This window comes from Rhinoderma darwinii, chromosome 1 (genome assembly GCF_050947455.1).
Source record: "Rhinoderma darwinii isolate aRhiDar2 chromosome 1, aRhiDar2.hap1, whole genome shotgun sequence".
NCBI classification, from domain to species: domain Eukaryota; kingdom Metazoa; phylum Chordata; class Amphibia; order Anura; family Rhinodermatidae; genus Rhinoderma; species Rhinoderma darwinii.
The window spans coordinates 159244801-159265445 of NC_134687.1; the positions used below are offsets into that span (position 1 = coordinate 159244801).

The window sequence follows — 20645 nt, forward strand, 5'->3', positions numbered from 1 at the left end:
GTCTCTCCTATTGCCGGATCATGCGTCCACCGTTCCCAGACTTTGAACATTACCCGTTGTTGCGGGCAGGCAAAATATCCCCCGAGTGCTCTATAGAACCGCGCGATAGTCGCCCGAAGAGCCACTGGGCCAATGACCTCATCTAACATATGAGTGGTGGCCTCCTTATTTAAATCTCTGAGCCTAGAGGTACAGAATGATCGCACCTTGAGGACTTGTAGGAAATTAGCGCTGTCCTCTGATGGATTGAGTTTAGCCCTGATTTCCGATCCGGTTAACCATCTCCTTTCCTCTGTATACATAAGCTCCCCTGCATTGCTAATACCTGCATTCCCCCAAGAGGCAAATCTGTCTCTACTGTCTACTCCCGGTAAAAATTCCGGGTGCCCACACAACGGCATGTGCTTGGATAGCAGATAAGGCAAGTAAAAAATGTTACGGACTACTTTCCAGGCTAGGACTGTATCTCTCAAAACAATGGATGTTTTGAGACGGCACGGAGGAGAGGCCACACGACAATGCAACAATGCCTTTAAGCTCCAGGGCGAGGCATACTCCCCCTCTAGCTCGAAGTTGAAATAATGACTCGTTTCATGAAGCCAGTCCACTACATGTCGAAAGAGGCACACCACATTGTAGCCCCTAATATTGGGAAATTTCAGCCCCCCCTCATGCTTGTCCCTCATGAGCTTAGTGAGTGCAATGCGAGGCCTCTTTCCCGCCCATATGAATTTAGTAAATGCCGAATTCAGCTTGGATATGTCCCCATGTTTCAGTAAGAGTGGGAGTGTTTGAAAGGGGTATAGCAATCTGGGGAAACTGACCATCTTAATCAGGTGGCACCTCCCCAGAAGGGATATCGGTAACTGGCCCCATCTGTTGAGTTCCGCCTGCATTTTTTTAAACAGTGGCGGGTAATTCAAACCATACAAGGTTTCAGGTGCCTTCCCTATCTTAATTCCCAGATAAGTGATACATTGTTTCACCGGGGATATCCCACATCCCAAGGATTGCCAAAAGATCCCAGGTAATGGTTTGCCCAACTCCAGCAGTTCGCTTTTAGCTACATTTACTTTGTATCCTGAGCATTGCCCAAAGTCCTGCAAAAAGCGAAAGACCGGCATTAAGTGTTCTTGAGGATTTGACATAAACAGAATAACATCATCAGCGAACAAGGCCAGCTTGACCGCCAAAGACCCCACCTGGATACCTTTGAACACTGCCGACTCTTCCAGAAATCTAGCCATTGGTTCGAGTGCTAGATTAAATAAAAGTGGCGACAAGGGACATCCCTGCCTGGTCCCTTTATACAGCTGGAAGGGAGCCGACAGAAATCCTGAAGAATAGACACGCGCTTGGGGATTAGTATAGACCCCCTTAAGAAAGTTCCGAAAGGCTCCCTGGACATTCATCTTGTCTAACACCATCCCCAGCCATTCCCACTGTATGTTATCAAACGCTTTCTCTGCATCTAGCGCTAAGAGTGTCAGCCGGGTACCTGGCCGGGGATCGTGTCGGACTGTTTCTAATACTGTTAACACCTTACGCAGATTAGTCACTGCTGCCCTGCCCTTTACAAAGCCCACTTGAGATTTTCCCACCAATGTCGGTAGATACACTGCTAAACGATTGGCTAATATTTTTGTAAGTATTTTCTGGTCTTGGTCTATCAATGATATTGGTCGATAGGACCCCGGATCCAGAGGGTCCTTCCCCTTTTTGGGCAGCACCTTTATATGTGCGATTTTGGCTTCCCCTGGTAGCGTACCGGTCTGTAATAAAATGTTATACTATTCCACCAAGATGGGACTAATTTCTTCTCTGAGGGACTTATAAAATTCACCCGTGAACCCATCCGGCCCAGGGGCCTTCCCGTTAGATAAGGTCCTGATGGTATCCGCTATCTCTGTCTCCGTGATTTCTGCGCTCAGCAGCTCGTTCTGCTCCTGCGTGAGTCCAGGCAGCTTTACCTTCTCCAAAAATTCCTTTCCTTTTTGGGTGTCGACTGGCGTGTCTGAGTACAGGGCCTGATAATATGTACGCAGTATAGTGTTTATGGTTTTTGGATCCACTGTGGGAAGCCCTTTGGCGTCTTTAAGGGTTAAGATGTGTGACGGTGTATGCCTCCCCTTCGCCAATCGTGCTAGTAATTTGCCCGCCTTATTACCGAAACGCATAAGGTCCGCATCAAATTGAGACCGATAAATACTTTCTCTTTTGTCTAGCCATTGATCATACTGTCGCTTGGCTTCCCTCCAAGCCTCCCCCAGAGACGCTGACGGAGATTGTAAAAACGCTGTGTATGCGCACCTTAATCGGTCGCTCGCCATCTTATACCCTTCGGTGGTTTTACGTTTAAGATTGGCCAAAAATTGTATGATTTTCCCGCGAATTACCGCTTTAGCTGTCCGCCAGTATAACGACGGGTCCGTACGGTGTAATCCATTATCCCCGTCAAATTCCGTCCACCAGCCATTTAGCTTTTGTACAAAGCCCTCATCCGCCACCAGAAAGGAGGGGAACCGCCAAATAAAATCCAGTCCCTTAGCTACCGTGTCTGCCAAAGTAATTGTGACTGGGGAGTGGTCAGAGATGACCATATCTTCTATTGCAGCGTCACGTAGCCGGCGGGAGAGAGCATCGTTCACAAGTAAGTAATCAATGCGCGACCACGACTGATGTACGTGAGAAAAGTGTGTGTACTCCCTCGCGTCGGGGTGTAAGCTCCTCCAAGCATCTGTGAGGGCCGTGTGTCTCAAAAAATCTGACAAGATCCTATCGCTCTGTCTCTGCAAAATGGACCCTACACTTCTATCTTCCCTGGTGGACCTTGCGGTATTAAGATCTCCCCCTAGCACCAACAGCTTAGTGCGATCCTGCTGGAGTTAGGTTCCCAATTTACCAAAGAATTCTGCGTTGGCCGCATTAGGCCCATAAACATTATGGATGCTAATAGTTTCCCCTGCATGCTCCATTACTAGATGTATCCAACGACCCTCATCATCACACTCCTGGGACACCACCGTATACGCAAATTTTTTGTGCACCAATATTATCACTCCCACCTTACCATCTCTTGCGGCCGAGCCATAAACTTGACCCACCCAGAACTTTTGTAGATATTTAAATTCAGATTCGGTCAGGTGGGTTTCCTGTAACAGGGCTACATCCGGACGTAATCTCTTCATATGTCGTAAGAGTTTGGTCCGTTTCTGTGGGGATCTAAGCCCCTTAACGTTCCATGAAACTATTTTCATGTTATTGGGCTATGTCTAAGGTGATCTAAGGTGTCCAAAAATCGTGACCGAGTCGGGGTGTCAGAGCCATCTTTCCCTAAGTGCCATGCATAAACATTTAAAACTTGGCCAAACCCCGGCCTAGAAAACAAAGCTAAAATCCAACTCAAAGCCTTCAGACTTTGTTCATAAAACCTTGAAAACCTTGAAAACTTTGAAAAAACGCCTGTGACAAGGGTAGTCATCTTCCTCGTGCACATTGACGTCAGAGATTTCACTTTTTTCTGTTGTGCACCAACACGTACCTCCCTCCCACCCTCCCATACCTGCATAGCATCAATTTCCAACCGACCTAGCCATGCCGGCCCCTCCTTGCCCAGCATTCTCTAGCCGCCAATACCCGATCCGATAGCAACGGGTCAACCCCTAATTTCCGCTCCATTCGCCATGTATCATTTAGAACTGATCACTATTCCACTTCAAGGTTTCCCCCAGCAACCCTCCATTTGTCCCTACCAAGACTTCCTCTCGTTTTTAACTCCATTGGTACTAGCCCCACTCATCAGAGAGACCCTCCTCGTAAAGATTCCCGCTCGAAGAGCCCCACCTACTAACGAGCATGGACTGCATAACCCCGAAAACCAGCCCAAGCTCAAACTCAAGCCCCTAACAGTGTAACTACGTTATTACATCATCAATATTATATATTATAACGGCATTATAACGGCATTATAACGGCATTATAACAGTAAGGCAATATATCAGAATGCATACAGTTTGGCATGAAAACATTTGGCCACATATTGAAATATTGTATTGATAAACAAACTAATGTGTGCAACCATCAAGCCATATCAATCTCTGCTAATATCTGTAATTACTGTAAACTGTAAACTTTTCTGCTTAAAATCAGAGCCTGCAATTGGTCTACCGCATCCTCAGGACCCTCGCCTAACATATGATGGGATCAAACAAAAAACATTAGTCCTCAATCTTCCTTCTTCAATCCGAGGACGCGGACCTGGAATGATCACGCGAATGTCTCTGCGGCTTCAGAGACGCACCTCTGTTCCTGGCTCTTCCTCCACGTTCTCTGCCAGGTGTGGGCAATAAAGCTTCAGCCCAAGTCCGCTCCATATCCGAACGACTCCCTCCGACTTCTCTTGACTTGTGGCGTGGGCTGTGGTCTGGAGTGCGTCGCGCCTCGTGCCGAGGGCAGCTTCCACATAGCTCTGCCAGAGCCTCCTCCGCTTCCTTTGCTGTGGCAAACATCTTGGCCCGCCCGTTTGCCTGGAACACTCGTAAAATAGCCGGATATTGTAGGTTAAAGCGCACTTTCGCTTGAAACAGCTCCGTACAGATCTTGCTGAAGGTTCGCCTACGTTTCGCTACCTCCGTAGAATAATCCTCAAAAAGTAGCACTTTCATGCCCATTATCTCCAAGGGTCGGGATCTGCTTCGATATGCCTTCATCATTGCCACCTTGTCATTATAATCCAGCAGCTTAAAGATGACTTGTCTGGGGCGAAACAAACTGCTGCTGTTGTCTGCTGGTGGGAGATTTCTTGGGTCCGGTCCCACCCTGTGCGCCCTCTCCACACGGCATGGACGTGGGAGACCCAATGCTGCCGGCAAAGATCTCTCGCATATACGTTGCAACTCAGAAGGGACCACCGTTTCCTTCAGGCCCACTATTCGCAGGTTACTCCTCCTGGATCGGTTTTCCAAGTCCTCCACCTTTTCCCCCAACTGCGTAGTACTGGATAGCACCGTTTTAAGCTTGGACTGTAGGCGCTCATTCTCATCCTCCAGCAGTGATACACGTTGCTCCAATTCGTTAGTCCTGGAGGTTACTTGTGCCAGGTCCGCATGCATGCGGTTGAGCGACTCTTGCACCGTTTTTTCCAGCACTTTCTGCAGGTCGGGGGCTATGCGTTTAGCCACTTCATGAGCTAATGCTATATAATCCACAGGTGCTTGGTTAGAAGCAATTATGGGCTCTGCTGGGCTTTGAATCGGTGACTGGGACTGAGGCCGTAGCTGTTCCTCTTCCTGTGAATACAGCAGGGGAGCAGTGGCGGGAAACGCCGCCATCTTACCTCCCCTGTTTACTCCTGCATCTAGTTCATCCATGGCTGGCTTATGTGCGCTCCTGAGGAGGTAATGGTCCATGCATGCACCCCCGGGTACTTTCCTGTGTGCAGGGCCGGTGTCTGTCAGCCGGTTGTCGCCACCGAAGTGGCTTTTGCAGATAAGCAGGCTAGTTGGGAGCGGGAGCTCAGTCGCTCGCGTCCTGCATCGCCAGCGCCGGAACCGGAAGTCTGATACACCTTTTTATATTAAACATTTTTTTTGCCTTTCAAAGCTTTTCATAGCGTTTAACTGTATTTGTCAGGTCAATATAAATACAGTGATGCCAATTTTATATAGTGTTTTTTTAATGATGTACCACTTTTACAAAGAAAAAACTTTTGTCAAAAAATAAATTTTTTGTGTCTCTATATACCCATAACTTTTTTTAAAAATTTTCTTCAATGGAGTGGTTTAAGGAATTGGAAATGATTATAAAACAGCAAATCTGGGTTGTTTTTTTTTAGGTATTCACCGTGCGTGTCAAATAACATTAAATTATTATTGTTCTGACATTTACGGACACGGTGTTAACAACTATATTTTGTTTTTTTTATACTTTAGAGGAAAAATGTGAAAAAGTTTTTTTTAAGTTTTATATATATATATATATATATATATATATATATATATATATATATATATATATTGGGCCCTAGGATAGATGGCGCCCTGTTCGGAATTATCATAAAAAAAATGGCACATAATTTTTTTTATAATGCCCCCCACAATATAATGCCCAATATAGTGCCCCCACACAGTATAATGCCGCTTTAGTGCCCTCCATACAGTATAATAATAATATTTAATAATATAATATATTATAACCCCTTCAAGGACACTGTATTTTGTCCAATTGTGCCCACACAGTATTATGCCCCCTGTAGTACTCCTACACAGTATAATGTCCGCTTAGTGGCCCCCACACAGTATAATGCTCCCCTCCCCTGGCTGCCACACACAGCTCCTCCCTTTTAGATAGTGCCCCCGTAGACAGTGCCATGATCCCCCACCTCCTCCTTGTAGATTGTGCCATACAGCCCCCCCCACACCTCCCCCTTGTAGACAGTGCCCCCAAACAAAACAAAAATTGTACTCACCTACAAAAATTGTACTCACCTGTACTCGTTCCCACGACGAACTGAGCTGCTCCACGATGGGATCCTTGCGTAGGGTGGCGTGATCCTGTAGTCTAGTACAGAGTTTCCCAACCTTTTCGGACTCAAGGCACCACTGGAAAAATAAAATTTCCCTAGAGCACCCCTACCAAATTTTTTTTGAGAAAGACAGAAAACTGCTAAAAACACGCACTACACTCGTAGGGCATGTTCAGACAGCATTTTTTGTAAGGCAAAAATAAATCAAGGTTCAAAATTCCTTCAGGAATTGACAGCGTTGTTTGATCTTTTTTTTTTTTTGCATTTTTTTAAGCCGTTGAAGCGAATGCAAAAGACGCAGGAAAAAAAGCATCAAACGGGCACTCACAGTAAAATAACCATCAGCCCCCCACTTACAGTAAAATGACCATCAGCCCCCACTCACAGTAAAATTACCATCAGCCCCCAACTCACAGAAAAATGGCCATCAGCCCCCCACTCACAGTAAAATGGCCATCAGCCCCCCACTCACAGTAAAATTACCATCAGCCCCCCACTCACAGTAAAATGACCATCAGCCCCGCCCAATATAGTGCCCCCACACAGTATAATGCCGCTTTAGTGCCCTCCATACAGTATAATAATAATATTTAATAATATAATATATTATAACCCCTTCAAGGACACTGTATTTTGTCCAATTGTGCCCACACAGTATTATGCCCCCTGTAGTACTCCTACACAGTATAATGTCCGCTTAGTGGCCCCCACACAGTATAATGCTCCCCTCCCCTGGCTGCCACACACAGCTCCTCCCTTTTAGATAGTGCCCCCGTAGACAGTGCCATGATCCCCCACCTCCTCCTTGTAGATTGTGCCATACAGCCCCCCCCACACCTCCCCCTTGTAGACAGTGCCCCCAAACAAAACAAAAATTGTACTCACCTACAAAAATTGTACTCACCTGTACTCGTTCCCACGACGAACTGAGCTGCTCCACGATGGGATCCTTGCGTAGGGTGGCGTGATCCTGTAGTCTAGTACAGAGTTTCCCAACCTTTTCGGACTCAAGGCACCACTGGAAAAATAAAATTTCCCTAGAGCACCCCTACCAAATTTTTTTTGAGAAAGACAGAAAACTGCTAAAAACACGCACTACACTCGTAGGGCATGTTCAGACAGCGTTTTTTGTAAGGCAAAAATAAATCAAGGTTCAAAATTCCTTCAGGAATTGACAGCGTTGTTTGATCTTTTTTTTTTTTTGCATTTTTTTAAGCCGTTGAAGCGAATGCAAAAGACGCAGGAAAAAAAGCATCAAACGGGCACTCACAGTAAAATAACCATCAGCCCCCCACTTACAGTAAAATGACCATCAGCCCCCACTCACAGTAAAATTACCATCAGCCCCCAACTCACAGAAAAATGGCCATCAGCCCCCCACTCACAGTAAAATGGCCATCAGCCCCCCACTCACAGTAAAATTACCATCAGCCCCCCACTCACAGTAAAATGACCATCAGCCCCCACTCACAGTAAAATGACCATCAGCCCCGACTCACAATAAAATGACCATCAGCTCCCACTCACAGTAAAATGACCATCAGCCCCCACTCACAGTAAAATGACCATCAGCCCCCCACTCACAGTAAAATGGCCATCAGCCCCCACTCACAGTAAAATTACCATCAGCCCCCCACTCACAGGAAAATTACCATCAGCCCCCCACTCACAGTAAAATGACCATCAGCCCCCACTCACAGTAAAATTACCATCAGCCCCCCACTCACAGTAAAATAACCATCAGCCCCCACTCACAGATTCCCCCTGTAGATGGTGCCACACAGCACCTTGTAGGAAGTTCCACACAGCCCCCTGTAGATACTTCCACACAGCCCCTTGCGGGTAGTGCCACACCGTCCCCTGTAGGTAGTTCCACACATGCCCCTTGTAGGTAATGCCACACAGCCCCCTGTAGAGAGTGGCACACAGCCCCTTGCAGGTAGTGCCACACCGCCCCCTGTAGGTAGTGCCACACAGCCCCCTTGTAGGTAGTTCCACACAGCCCCCTTGTAGGTAGTGCCACACAGCCCCCTTGTAAGTCGTGCCACACAGCCCCCTGTAGGTAGTGCCACACAGCCCCCTTGTAAGTAGTGCCAAACAGCCCACAGCCCCCTTGTAGATAGCACCCCCCTTCCTGTAGATAGCACCACTGTAGCTTCCTGAAGGAGCGGAATCCCAGTGTGGCTGGGGATTCCGCTCCTGGAGTGCTCCGTGTGATGTCTCGGTCCATATATGGACAGTGACATCAGGCGCAACTCCTAAAGCGGAATCCCCATCCACAGCGACTCTGTGACTAGGGATTCCACTCCAGGAGAAGCCAGTGATGTCACTGTCCATAAATGCACGCAGACAACATAGGCTTCTCCTGGAGTGGAATCCCCAGTCACAGCATCGGCAATGCTGTGGACGGGGATTCCGCTTCAGGATTTACCCCTGATGTCACTGTCCATATACACCGTGTTCCAAATTATTATGCACATTGGATTTAAGTGTCATAAACATTTAATTATTCGTTTTTCAATTAAACTCATGGATGGTATTGTGTCTTAGGGCTCTTTGGATCATTGTAATCAATCTCAGACACCTGTGATAATTAGTTTTCCAGGTGTGCCCAATCAAAGGAAAACTACTTAAGAAGGACGTTCCACATTATTAAGGAGGCCACAGGTTTCAAGCAATATGGGAAAGAAAAAGGATCTCTCTGCTGCCGAAAAGTGTGAAATAGTGCAATACCTTGGACAAGGTATGAAAACATTGGATATTTCAAGAAAACTTAGGCGTGATCATCGTACTGTGAAAAGATTTGTGGCTGATTCAGAGCACAGACGGGTTCGTTCAGATAAAGGCATAATGAGGAAGGTTTCTGCCAGACAAATTAATAGGATTAGGAGAGCAGCTGCTAAAATGCCATTGCTAAGCAGCAAACAGGTATTTGAAGCCGCTGGTGCCTCTGAAGTCCCGCAAACCTCAAGGTGTAGGATCCTCCAGAGGTCTGCAAGTGTGCATAAAGCTATTATTCGGCCACCCCTAAACAATGCTCACAAGCAGAAACAGTTGCAGTGGGCTCAGAAATACATGAAGACTAATTTTCAAACCGTGTTGTTTACTGATGAGTGCGGTGCAACCCTGGATGGTCCAGATAGATGGAGTAGTGGATGGTTGGTGAATGGCCACAATGTCCCAACAAGGCTGCGACGCCAGCAAGGAGGTGGCAGAGTCGTGTTTTGGGATGGAATCATGGGGAGAGAGCTGGTAGGCCCCTTTAGGGTCCCTGACGGTGTGAAAATGACCTCTGCAAAGTACGTCGAGTTTATGACTGACCACTTTCTTCCGTGGTACAAAAAAAAAGAACCGTGCCTTCCGTAGCAAAATTATCTTCATGCATGACAATGCACCATCTCATGCTGCAAAGAATACCTCTGTTTCATTGGCTGCTATGGGCATAAAAGGAGAGAAACTCATGGTGTGGCCCCCATGTTCCCCTGACCTCAACCCTACTGAGAACCTTTGGAGCATCCTCAAGTAAAATATCTTTGAGGGTGGGAGGCAGTTCACATCAAAACAGAAGCTCTGGGTGGCTATTATGACATCCTGCAAAGATATTCAAGCAGAAACTATCCAAATATTTACAAATTCAATGGATGCAAGAATTGTGAAGGTTATATCAAAGAAGGGGTCCTATATTAACATGTAACTTGGCCTGCTAAGTTTTTTTTTATTGAAAGAGCTTTTGATTTCTGTAAATATGACCTCCTGATGCTGCAAATTCAACAAATTACCATTTTAGTTCTCTTTACAACCTTTAAAATGTTTTGATCTCTGTTGTGCATAATAACTTGAAACAGTGCATTTTGAGTTTTTTACTTCTAAAAAAAAAATGTTATCATTAGTAGATTTGTTCAATAAAATTTACATTTTACTCTAACGGTTGATGGCTTAAAGATTATACTGACTGTCATTTGCATCGACTATTTAGGAAAATCAGCGAAAAATAACATTTGCATAATAATTTGGAATGCAGTGTATATAGACAGAGACATCAAGCGCTCCGTCTAGGAGTGGAATCCCTGGCCACACGGGGATTCCGCTCCTTCAGGGAGCTACAGTGGCGCTAGTAGAGAGCAGAGCAGGGAGATACCTCCCTGCTATAGTGGCGTCACTACTGCTGTAGCAGGCGCAGCGGCTGCTAGCGGCGCCGCTGGTTTTGGGGGGCCAGTCTCGACGGGCGGCATGGGCGCCCTCATGCCTGGTGTCGTTGGCTGCTATATTAGGCCCCCTTTTAAACTCCTTAACGACCGCGTATAGTGTTATAATTATAAAATACAACTTGTCCCGCAAAAAAAAGTCCTATGTCGACACAAGAATAAAAAAGTCAGCTCTTTGAATGCGACAATGGAAAAACTTTAAAAATTGCTCAGTCATTAAGGTTTAAAATACCTTCGGTATTAAGGGGTTAACAGCTTATGATTACTATTGTCTGTGGCATCTAAGTGGTTAAAGATAGAGGTGAAGCTGATATCTCTGATGCTAGATGTTGTTGTAAAGTGTATGTTACAGCGGACACTCACTGAATAAGAAGCAGGTTCAGCCCCTTGACAGTTATGTCACGTGTCGCCAAGGGGTTAAACAGCCTTCTTAGCACCCAGGTGCATTACAAGGTTAGTGTTTATAGTTTGACAGTACCCTTTAAATATAAGCAAGCGCCAGCATGGAAATATCAGCAACAGTCCTGATGTCAGTGGCAATTTTGCCACAATTAAACTTTGTCCTCGCTCTTTCTGGGACCCCCCCCCCCCCCAGCCCCATTCACATCAAATGTTTTGCCTATTTTTAACGTATACACCAGGGAACAGCTCCTGACGTATACGTTAAACACTCTTTTGTCCTTTATCGGGCTAATTGAGCCTTATGGACATGTAAGGCCCTCAGCAAGTGGGTGGTACAAGAACCCGGTGCAGGCATGTCACAGTAAATATGCTACAGGAGATTCAGGCAACTTAACTTTACCAGGCCAATGTTAGCAGCACACCCGGACACAGCATAGAAAACTAACATTTCTCATACTTGAGAGACACAATATTTAACAGTTAAAACTGTGGTACAGACTCAATTTAGGCAGGCTATAATGGCTGGCTGGCTGGCTCACTCATAAGGACAGGGTCATTGGCACTTCTCCCTGGTACAGGGGAACGTCCTCTTTAACATCTGCGCAGCTTACATGCTGCTTGACTCCAGCTCTGTCCCAAATGGAGGTCCTCCTCTACACAGCTCACTTTCCACAGCAGCTCTCGCTTAAAGGGGTTTTGTCACTAGTTTATTAATGCCCTATCTCCTAACTAATCTAATAGGCGCTATGATGCTAACTATATTGTAGTTTGTTTTTTTTTCAAAAACGATTATTTGCAAATTATGAGCATTTTTGTTAATATGGTAATGTGCCTAATGTGTCTACTTGCCAAATGGGAGGTTACTCTTTTTTTTTACTCTGGGCGTGTAATGTTTTCTGTATGACGCTGTCCAATCAGTGTCATACAGTTCTCCTCTTTCCATCCCAGCAACATGGAGTGATCATATAGTATACAGCTTCTATTCCTGAGGGTATGTTCACACGTACACGTCCGATACGCCTGAAATTACGGAGCTGTTTTCAGGATAATACAGCTCCGGAATTTCAGACGTAATGGCAAGTGCAGGCGTTTTTCTCAGCGTCCATTACGGATGTAAGTGGAGCTGTTTTTCTCTGGAGCCAATGGAAAACGGCTCCAATTACGTCCCAAGAAGTGACAGGTACTTCTTTGACGCAGGCGTCCTTTTTACGCGCCATCTTTTGACAGCGGCGCGTAAAAAAAATTAACGTCGGCACAGTACATCGTAAAGCCCATTCAAATGAATGGGCAGATGTTTGCCGGCGCATTGGAGCCGTATTTTCGGACGTAATTCGAGATTAAAACGGCCGAATTACGTCCGTAAATAGGGTGTGTGAACCCAGAATGACTGTTTTCAACTGGTGATACCTCCGGTGGTTTCACAGCTAAAACTGCAATTCTGGTGTCATATAAAAGATTAGAATCTTATCTTTCATATGCCACCAGAACCACTGTTCCAAGTCGAGATATGGCTATTTGAAGTGACCCCCCCCCCACTTCCCTCCAGCCTCAGTCTCTCACACCGTGTGGGAAGCAGCTTCATGCTAATAGGACAGTGTCAGAGGCTGTGAGGTAGCTCCACTTCAGAAGAATCGCTGGTTTTGACGCCCACTTGGCTAGTATAGCCTCATTTGCATATTTAGAAAAAAGCTCATAACTTTTAAAATAACAAACTTTTTCACTAGCATTATCATTGTGACAGCGCCTATTAGATTAGCTAGGAGATTGGGTATTACTAAACTAGTGACAGATCCTCTTTAAGCAGCTCACTCTCAGCAGCTCCTCTCACCACCAACAGCTTGTCACAACTTTTTTCTCTCTCCTTCTTGTTACTTGATGGGCTTTGCCCTTGCTCTGAACAACAAGTAGCTTGAATAGTGTCCTTTTCTCAACTAAGCCCCTCCCCCAGATTCGGGATGCAGTATCCGCACCAAGATGGTGTCTGGGTCATTCTCCCAGCCCCCTGTAATTTTGACATTAGAGCAAGCCAACATCATTGCCGTGTACAACACAGACTTGCGTATCTGCTGAAAATGATCACGTGACCAAAGGTCCTGCACCTTATAACACAGTGCAGTAACATAGCATCACAACAAATGTCAACATAAATATGTGGCATAAAAACAAAGCAGCAGGAGCATGTCTGCTACGCCAGACCTCGTGAGAAAGCAAATTAGCACAGATTCCGCGTAACTTGAAGAAACAGCACATTATTTACATTTTTTTAAAAACACTTCTTTTGAAGAATGGGGATTTATCCCCCATACCTATAAGGGTATGTTCACACGCAGTGTTTTCAGGCGTAATTCGTGCGTTTTACGCCTCTAATTACGCCTGAAAAAACGCCCCTAATACGCCTACAAACATCTGCCCATTGCTTTCAATGGGTTTTACGGTGTTCTGTTCCCACGAGCCTTAATTTTACGCGTCACTGTCAAAATACGGCGCGTAAAAAGACGCCCGCGAAAAAGAAGTGCATGTCACTTCTTGGGACGTTTTTGGAGGTGCTTTTCATTGAAAAATAGATCCAATAATGGCCGTAAAATATGCAGCGAAAAACGCGAGTTGCTACAAAAACGTCTGAAAATCAGGAGCTGTTTTCGCCTGAAAAAAGCTCCGTATTTTCAGACGTTTTTGGTCACTGCATGTGAACATACCCTAAGTGTGCTTGGTGTGCATATAGGGAAAAAAGATGTGAATCGGGCCTATTCCAAAACCCTCCGTTTTCGCTTCTATAAAAAGAAAGTTCCTAAAAAAAAGAATAATTGGTCAGATTTATAACACATGGCAAACTGTGCATGAAGCGTTCTCTGACAACATTACCAGAATTACTTTATTGTTTCTTACATCAGTGGGTATTAGTTTAGTGCTCATTCTGTTTTCATATATTTATAGGATATTATGTAAACATTTTATGATGGAACATTTTGAGCAGTACAGATATGATTACACGAGATAATGAGATATAACATGGTCAGTTTTCACTTAATCTCTAATAATATTGATTTTGTTAAACTATACTAGAGATAATGAGATTTTCTTCCTCTCAGGGAATCTATATTCTCCTCTAGCTCCAAAACTTACCTAGGTTAATTTAACGGAAGCTCTGTTCAAACAAGCAACAATTTCCAATCTTATACTGTGTAAATACTGTGGAGAGAGAAACATATATCTAATGCTCCGTACATTAACATGTACAATGTTGTATCTTCCTATATTAGATACCTTTCTGTCTATATCCCATTTAAGATTAAGTTGATGATTGTTTCTGAGCTTGAAAATATACCCAGAAATTGACTGAACACAAGACTTTTCTATAAGATCAGCGTCACGATCTGTGGGTATGTGGACCCACTGGGCCATACCGCCATAGCGGGATAGCAGCTGGCCAAACAGTGTACCAAGTAAAGTCTATAGTCTGAGCAAGGGTACCTGTGGTAGTACAGACAGTAGCGATGACTAGGCTCAGATGGGACCTTGGCAGCAGACACCAGGCGTGGTGTAACACAACATGACTCCAACTCCAAGGTAGCACGGGATACAGGATACAGGTAGCAGGAACGGGAACACTGGGAACAGGAAAATACTAAGGAATCATTTGATAGACTGACACGGGAAAACACAACAACGCTCAGGCAATTAGTGAAGGGGCAGGGCCCTTCTTATAGTCCAGGGTGATCATGGGTTGATTAGACAATTCTAAACATGTGTGTGCGTTGGCCCTTTAAGGCCGGGACTGAACTCGCGCGCGCACCCTAGTGGTCACTGCAGGACAGGACGGCATGTGCTGGCATTTCCGGGGAGGAAGGCGTCGGCAGTATGAGCAGAGGCGGCGGTCTGCGACCGCGGACGTTGCAATCAGTAGTTGAAATGACCACAGTGCAATATGTCTGACTACGTTAACATGAACAGAGACTGTTGCTCTATAAAGCAATGCACAAAGTATTCCATTCCAGGATAGCCTGCAAGGTTAGGGTGAGTAGGATTCAAAGGGGTTGTCCCATCAGGAACACCCCATCTGGATATGAAGCCAGCCTGGGCATCGGCTAATCACCATGGGTCCGGTTTCATAAACCCCTGGCAATCCGCTATTAACAGTGGGGGAAGTTTCCGCCAGACATGTTTTTTCCTGCAGTAGTCTCTGCAGGGCAAAGTAGCATTATGTGGTGGGCATTTAAATGAATGGCCATCCATGTAATATATTTGAAAGGCTGTGTCCACCAGAGTGGGAGCCACAGATACTCCTAGAAGAGGACAGGAATTTTCCTGATGAGGAAAACCAGTGGCCAATTACATATTCTTTTAAGGGATTCTATAGTTTATATAAATGTATTATGTGGCCTTCATAAGATCAAAGAACATATGAGGAGCGATGCATGACTCAGACCAGCACCTGTTTGTTACTTGTAACTGTAATGTTGATATTGTGTGTTGTTTAAAGCAAATATTTGATATTAAGTTGGTTCAATGCAGTAACTCATCCCTCTTTGATGTGTGACAGATGTACTAAAAAGCCTCATTGATGCCGAAGTTTACCCTTGTAATGTAAATATCCACTTACTTTGCAGCTTATATGATTATTATTTCTGTTTAGGCCGGCTCACATCTGCAGTAGAGGCTTGGTTAGGGGCCTCCGTTGCAGATCAGGATGAAAATACTGGAAAAATTGTTTCCGTTAAAACCATGGACACCCCAACAGAAACCTGACGGAACCCATTAAACTCAATGGATTCTGTTGGGCTCCGATGGTGTCCCTCGTACAACGGAACCGACGCTTCTGGTATTTATGTTGTTTTGCTCCTCTAAGGGAGCAGAACATCGGAAATACAGACGCAAGTGTGAATAAGCCCTTTACTTGTTTCAATATTGCTTCATTCTTATCAGAAGTATTTGAGTATGTCCTTGAAAATAAATCACTTTTTAGTAAATAAAATCCACTGAAAGCAGGGACATTGAAACTTACTCTTTCTGTGATTTATTATTGTGTTCAGTACATATGTATGTCTCGAATATTGAAAAATATTTTCTCTAAGGAAAAAAATGAAGTCAATTTTATGGGGGAGATTTACTAAGCAAATGCGCAGCAATTCTGTGGTGCTTTTAAGACACGTTTCATGCTTCCCGACAGTTTTGTAGCGGTAGATTTATTAACGTGCGCAACAGTTTTTCGTTAAAAATATTGATGTAAAGTATGCAACATGTCTAGTGAGTTGCGCCAAATTTATCACACAGCCAGCGGTGTACATTGTGATAAACTAAGCTCATTTTTCATCTGTTTACTCTATTTTTGACAGTATTACTAAATCTGCCTCTACAAGTTTTAACATGAATTCTTTAAACAAATATCTTCCTGGAAACAAACTTCTACTCCTCTTCTTAGTCTGCACTGTGTGTCACTTATTATAGCAGGAGTTTGTGCTATTGAGTCAGTGTTTATTCCACAATTATCAGTTCGAAAACACTATTTTGTAAATTACACACATCTATTCCGTCGGCCAGCCACATACACTGTATACATAAACACACATGCATCCCTGCTCTCTTCTCCTCGTCTCTCCCCATATCTCTTGCACAAGTTATTGCCATAGCCACACCATCGAGGACTCTATCTTACTTAAAATATATAAATAGGAATATTGGGGCAAAATTATTAATTTATTTACACAATTTAATAAAAGAAATGTCACAAAATAATGGAGGTGATTACAATACCAATTTGGCTACAATATGTAACATAAACCCTGAGGGTATGTTCACACGATGAGAGGCATTTACGTGTGAAAAGACAGACTGTTAACAGCTGCCTCGTTTCACACGTAAATGCTCCTCCTCGCATTTTGCGAGCCGTCTGAGACGCTCGTAAATCTTGAGCTGTGCTTCATTGAGTTCAATGAAGAACAGCTCAAATTACGTGGCAAAGAAGTGCCCTGCACTTCTTTGCCGAGGCAGTCCATTTACGCGTCGTCGTTTGACAGCTGTCAAACGACGACGCGAAAATGACAGGTCGTCTGCACAGTACGTCGGCAAACCCATTCAAATGAATGGGCAGATGTTTGCCGACGTATTGTAGCCCTATTTTCAGGCATAAAACGAGGCATAATACGCCTTGTTTACGCCTGAAAATAGGTCGTGTGAACCCAGCCTTAGGCTGGATTCACACGAGCATGTTCGGTCCGTAATGGACGGACGTATTTCGGCCGCAAGTCCCAGACCGAACAAACTGCAGGGAGCCGGGCTCCTAGCATCATACTTATGTACGATTCTAGGAGTCCCTGCCTCTCCGTGGAACTACTGTCCCGTACTGAAAACATGATTACAGTATGGGACAGTTGTCCGGCAGCGAGGCAGGGACTCCTAGCGTCGTACATAACTATGATGCTAGGAGCCCGGCTCCCTGCACTGTGTTCGGTCCGGGACTTGCGGCCGAAATACGTCCGTCCATTACGGACGTAATGTGCTCGTGTGAATCCAGCCATACAACCCGCAACATTCTACAAAGTCCAACAGGTCAGAGCTGTTGTAAGATGGACAATAGTTGTCTAAACTAGAAAATATTACACATGCTTTCTCCCATGAACTGCAGCACAGTTAAAATTGTTTGCCAAATGTTAACATTTTAGAAAAACGCAGGAGGCCCATAGTGTCTCTTTATTACCTAGTATTCTTCCTGGGTCAAAATCTGTCTGGAGATACCATATTTGCAGCAGGTGCAGCTGCGAAGAGGCTTGGAGTAGAGGGGGGCCCTTCCTGACACAATAGGTTTAGGCTGGATTCACATGGCCGTGTTCGGACTGTGGTAAACAGACCGTATGTCGGACCTATTTCTCGTACCGACCACAGTTCAGGTAGCCAGGCTCCTGGCAGCATAATTATCTATGATGCTAGGTGTTCCTGCCTCTCCACAGAAATACTGTCCTGTACTGTAATCATGTTTTCAGTACGGGATTGTATTCCCGCGGAGAGGGAGGGACTCCTAGCATCATACATAAATATAGTGCTAGGAGCTTGCCTTGGGGACTTTTGCTTGGCGAAGTAACTGCAGCCACAGGAGGGGCATGGCTTACCGGTATCAGAGACATGGCTTACTGAAAGTGGTTTGTCAAGTGTCTAGCATTTTAGTGGCATATTAGTGACATGTGTCCAGCCTAAAAGTGGCATGCGTACAGTAGGGTTGTCACGATAACAGCATTTGGACTTCGATACCAATACTTCGTGTAGTATTGCGATTCTCGATACCAAAACTATATTTTGCCAACAATAATAATAATAATAAAAAAAGTTCATCCATTTTCTGCTGTGAGGCACATGGTGTGATGAACTTTGAACCTCCATGTGCCTCACATTAAATCATGTTTCTCACTGTCATAATACCATAAGGGCACGTTCAGACGTGGCAGAATTGCTGTTGAATTCCGCTGCGGAAAGTCCTCAGTGGAATTCTCCAGCGGCCGTTTTTTACTTTTGTTCCTATACATTTTTAGGAAAGTTAGGTCAGACGCTGCGGAAAACTCCGCTGCGAACCATAGGCTGCAGTGCGGAATTTTCCCTCTGCAGCATGCACTGTTGCGGAGAAGAAGCGGAATTTCACTGCGGATTTCAGCCTTTGCAATGCAAAAACTGAAATATGTAGCAAGTCCGCTGTGATATCTGCAACGTCTGAATTACCTGTCAAATATGCAAATGTTGGTGCGTAATTGCCCTGAATCTGCACCAACATTTGCAGCGGAAAAATTCCGCCACGTCTGAACATGGCCTAAGATTGTAAATCCTGACATTGAAATGTCCCAGAAGAGCTTTAGACAAAGTTATGGGCAGATGACTTATAGAGCATGGACACAGTTATATTCAAAACCAATAGGGGTGGCCTACTCATGTACTGTAGATTTGTCTGTAACAGGTATTTCCCACTTATTTTTCAATGCAAAGTAGTTTTGTTTGTTTTCTTTTGCTTTATTGTAAAAAATAAATCAGCTGTTATTTCTTAAATGGCCTGTTCAGATGAAGTCCATATTCTCACGGTATATCCAAGTGCCATGAAAATTGTTAATAGGTCTTTTAGGCATTGTGTACATAGTTTGTTTTGTCAGTGGTTTTCCATTTTTCTTTCCTGAAGAAAAACATTCTGTGTTTAAATTATTCTTTTTTCCTTTCCAGGTCCAGGGGAACAAAGGCGAAGTACTGTATATCTTAGATGCCACAAATCCACGCCATTCCAATTGGTTGCGCTTTGTCCATGAGGCACCGTCCCAGGAGCAAAAGAACTTGGCAGCTATTCAGGTTAGTTTTCCTAAATGCATTGACACAATTGTGTATAGAATTCATAAATAACATGCTACTCCAGAAGGCATTCATTCACTAACTCGTGGGATATCATATAGTATTCATACACCAATTACAGATTTAGCACTGCTGAGGTTGTCAATGTAGCACAGCTGAGTATGTCATCATGATATTCCGATCAGTGGTTGTACATACAGTAGAAATACAAGTAAACCTACTGATATTAAATAATCTTTCTTCATTTAATCTACGTTGAATCACCATGATGACTGTTTCTACTATCTCTATTAAGGCCTCATGCACACAACTTTGATTGTTCACTGCAGACTATTTCTCCACTAAAAGCACATTTCCTAATACCCTTTTAGGGATTTCTGAGTTAATAGTGGAGATCCCCCAATCCCCCTGCTAGCCAGGGCTGAGGATAAAAGGAGCATCTCTCTCTATCTATAATATTAGGATATGATTTCCTGATTTTATGGGATCCGCTCTAGTTTCTGGCATATACAGGACCAGTGAATGCCGCCATACTGGTAAAGTGACAGTTCATGGGCATGGTCCTGATGAGGCTCAGAATAGATTCTTGACATGAAGACCGTGAATAAACATCAGCTCCAGGCCGTGCATTACGTGGACAGCCCAATGATGTCTATGGGAACTGATAAATAATTTATTTCTCCTGTGGTGGCTCTGCAGGGGAATTGAACGCTCGCTGCCAGGCCCCCCTCCCCATTTTACAGCTGATCATTGGAGGTCCCAACAGGATGACAACCTATGATCAGCTTATCGTCATTCCAACGCAAAGGGATTGTTTATAATGAACAACCATTTTTAACACTGTATTCGAGATCTGTGTGATATTAATGCTTAACTGGTTGAAGACGCAGGACGAGAATGCTCGTCCTGAGCGGCGGGTCGTTGCCGCATTAGGACGAGTATTCTCGTCCTGCAGTTAAACTGTCACCGCTTGTAAAACAAACGGTGACAGGACAGTGACATCAGCTGTCACAGACAGCTGAGCGTCACAGCTATCGGCGGTGGGACCAATCACGGCTCTCCCCCCCGTGGATCGCTGTGATTGGTGAGTCACTCCAGACTGACCAATCACATCAGAAAAGTGAGTTGCCGCTCTTCCTCTGTGACGGATCTCCTCATTTCTGTCACAGTTGTGACAGTTCTGAGGAGATCGGACCAGA

General features: G+C 44.7%; 1 protein-coding gene across 1 annotated transcript in view; it reads left to right on the plus strand.

The window, feature by feature from the left end:
- The window catches only part of PRDM5 (PR/SET domain 5), a 275353-nt gene that overhangs the window by 16457 nt on the left and 238251 nt on the right, over positions 1-20645 (plus strand). Inside the window, exon 3 of the mRNA XM_075849722.1 lies at positions 19324-19446. Coding sequence (XP_075705837.1) covers positions 19324-19446 — 123 coding nt within the window. The remainder of the gene's footprint in view (positions 1-19323; positions 19447-20645) is intronic.